Source organism: Triticum aestivum, chromosome 1D, assembly GCF_018294505.1.
Source record: "Triticum aestivum cultivar Chinese Spring chromosome 1D, IWGSC CS RefSeq v2.1, whole genome shotgun sequence".
In the NCBI taxonomy this organism is placed as follows: Eukaryota; Viridiplantae; Streptophyta; class Magnoliopsida; order Poales; family Poaceae; genus Triticum; species Triticum aestivum.
In genome coordinates this window covers 435,900,755-435,903,175 of record NC_057796.1, presented here as the reverse complement: position 1 = coordinate 435,903,175, position 2,421 = coordinate 435,900,755, and the positions used below count along the sequence as shown (strand labels likewise).

The 2,421-nt window shown below is 47.3% G+C and overlaps 1 protein-coding gene across 1 annotated transcript; it reads left to right on the top strand.

Annotated features, from left to right (window-relative positions):
* Window positions 1-1,470: 1,470 nt before the first annotated feature.
* Window positions 1,471-2,371, top strand: LOC123173272 (profilin-2; the record flags this gene model as incomplete). Its single annotated transcript, XM_044589899.1, is given in 3 exon segments — window positions 1,471-1,593; window positions 1,707-1,844; window positions 1,954-2,371. Coding segments are annotated over 3 exon segments (396 nt in total). The 3' UTR covers window positions 2,089-2,371.
* Window positions 2,372-2,421: the final 50 nt, after the last annotated feature.

Here is a 2,421-nt window from a genome sequence, read left to right as displayed (position 1 = left end):
TCATAACGTGTAACATTCTACGAGAAATTTTATTTATATATATGCATAACGTGTGCAATATGTAGTATCGTAAAATACCAGCAAACGAAAAAGAATTAAATGGAAAACACAAAATTAAAGGAAAAATAAATCATGAATCCAAACCCCCCAAACATTTTAGTACCGGTTGGTGAAGGGCTCCCCGTCCCCCGGCGCTGGCTCGTGCCACGTGGTGGCCCTTTAGCGGCGGTTCGTGCAGAACCGGTACTAAAGGGGAACCGGTACTAAAGAGGGGACCTTTAGTCCCCACCCTTAAGAACCGGTGCTATAGCCCGGTTCTGCACTAGTGTTAGTTTGTTTTAAAAACGGAAAATATTAAAAATGAAATTTTTTCCACGTCATGTATGTATTTAATAAATATTGTGAAAAATTATAAATTTTTATTTTTTTAAATGTTCATGGTAAAAACTGTCTCGAGTCAATAGTCGTGCAAGCTACCATATAATTAATCACTCCACAAGTTTGCTTCCTCCACTATGTATCTCAGGAATTAACCCTTATTTTGAATTGTGTTCGCTCCTAAATAGTAGGTGGCCCTAGTGTAACACTAGTTATTTCTTGTTAAAATGGGTTGATATTTGTGAGTTTGAATTTGTATATAGCAATCGTGTGTGCGCGCGCGTGAATTGAAGACATGGCTTAAATCCACATTGGATTCTTATGGTTTTGTCTTGTAATTCTTTCTGCGTTCGTAAATTTGGATTATGTTATATGCCAAGCTAGTCATCCATCCGTTTTTTAAGTTGTCACCTGTCATAATTTATCAAAGTGTTTTTCTACATATCCGCGTTACGTTGTTTGGAACCATGAAAGATCACCCAAACAACGGTTGATCGTAGACTTGATACCGGTGTCCGCATTTTGTTGAATTTATTTCAGACTTTTTCAGGATGTCCATTCAGTGAAAGAGACGTTTTCGTCAAGACTTCGTCAATCTAAAGATGTTGTGAGCGCTCAAGATCTCAGAGGTGCTAATGAGGGATTAAGTGCACGTGGGTGCGTACATTCATGGAGGTGAGTGCATCACTGCATCCACGTTCGGGAAAACAAACAGCGGCCCGCGTCAAATTTGCATCTAAGCTCCACCCCGATTTACTTCGTCTCGAAATGGAGCGGCGAGGTCGGAATATTCCAGCAAAACCGGTACCCATGAATCGACGGGCCCTGACCGATGAGCAAAGCCAGGGCAGGGCTGGGCAGGTCCGCAAGCAAAGCATCCCCTGGAAAGACGGCGAGGGGCAAGGGCGCCGAGGGGCCAACGGGTGGCTGGGACGACGCGGGGATCCGCTCTTCCGCCACCCGCTCTCCTCTATTTATGGCGTCCACCGCCCAATCCACGCACCAGACCAACGAACTCCGATCGCCACTCCCCCAGAGAAATCCTCCTCACCTCGAAACTTCCGTGAAGCAGCAAACGCAAGTCCGGCCAAGATGTCGTGGCAGACGTACGTCGACGAGCACCTGATGTGCGACATCGAGGGCCACCACCTCGCCTCCGCGGCCATCCTCGGCCACGACGGCACCGTCTGGGCCCAGAGCGCCGACTTCCCCCAGGTCACCGCCGGCATGCCCGCCGCCTTCAGATTTCGTGTATGATATGATCTCGTAGATACGTTTTCCCCATATCTCACGGTGCTGGTTGGTTTTGGTTTTTGCGTGGCGTCCAGTTCGCGCCCGCCGAGATCACTGCCATCATGAAGGACTTCGACGAGCCGGGGCACCTCGCCCCCACCGGCATGTTCGTTGCAGGTGCCAAGTACATGGTCATCCAGGGTGAACCTGGCGCTGTCATCCGTGGCAAGAAGGTATGCACGCATGCATCTCTCGATCGTTTTCTAGAATTATATATGTTCTTGAAAAATTGATCGATCCCTGTGCTTCGTCATGTTACTTTGCGGTTCATCCGGCCTGTAGGGAGCAGGAGGCATCACCATCAAGAAGACCGGGCAGGCGCTGGTGGTTGGCGCCTACGAGGAGCCCATGACCCCTGGGCAGTGCAACATGGTGGTGGAGAGGCTCGGCGACTACCTCGTTGAACAAGGCATGTAGGCCACCCCATCAATATAACGGCGTCCACGACGATCACACAATTTTCAAGATTCTCTTTTAAATATCTACGGAAATATATGTGGGCCTTTTTCCCCCTCTTCAAGCGGCTCTGGCATCCATCACTCATGATGACCAGTTGCTCTAACAAGTTCCATTTGTAATGCCTTTTCGGCTTTCCTTCTTCTTCAGTGGGTCCATTATTTTGGTTGTCTATGAATTGTGTCGACAACAAATTTTGCGCTACATTTCTTTCGATTGTAAACTTATAGTACTTTTTATTTTATTTTGAAAATGCCTCTTTGATTGCAATGCAATCGCATATATAGGTTGTGT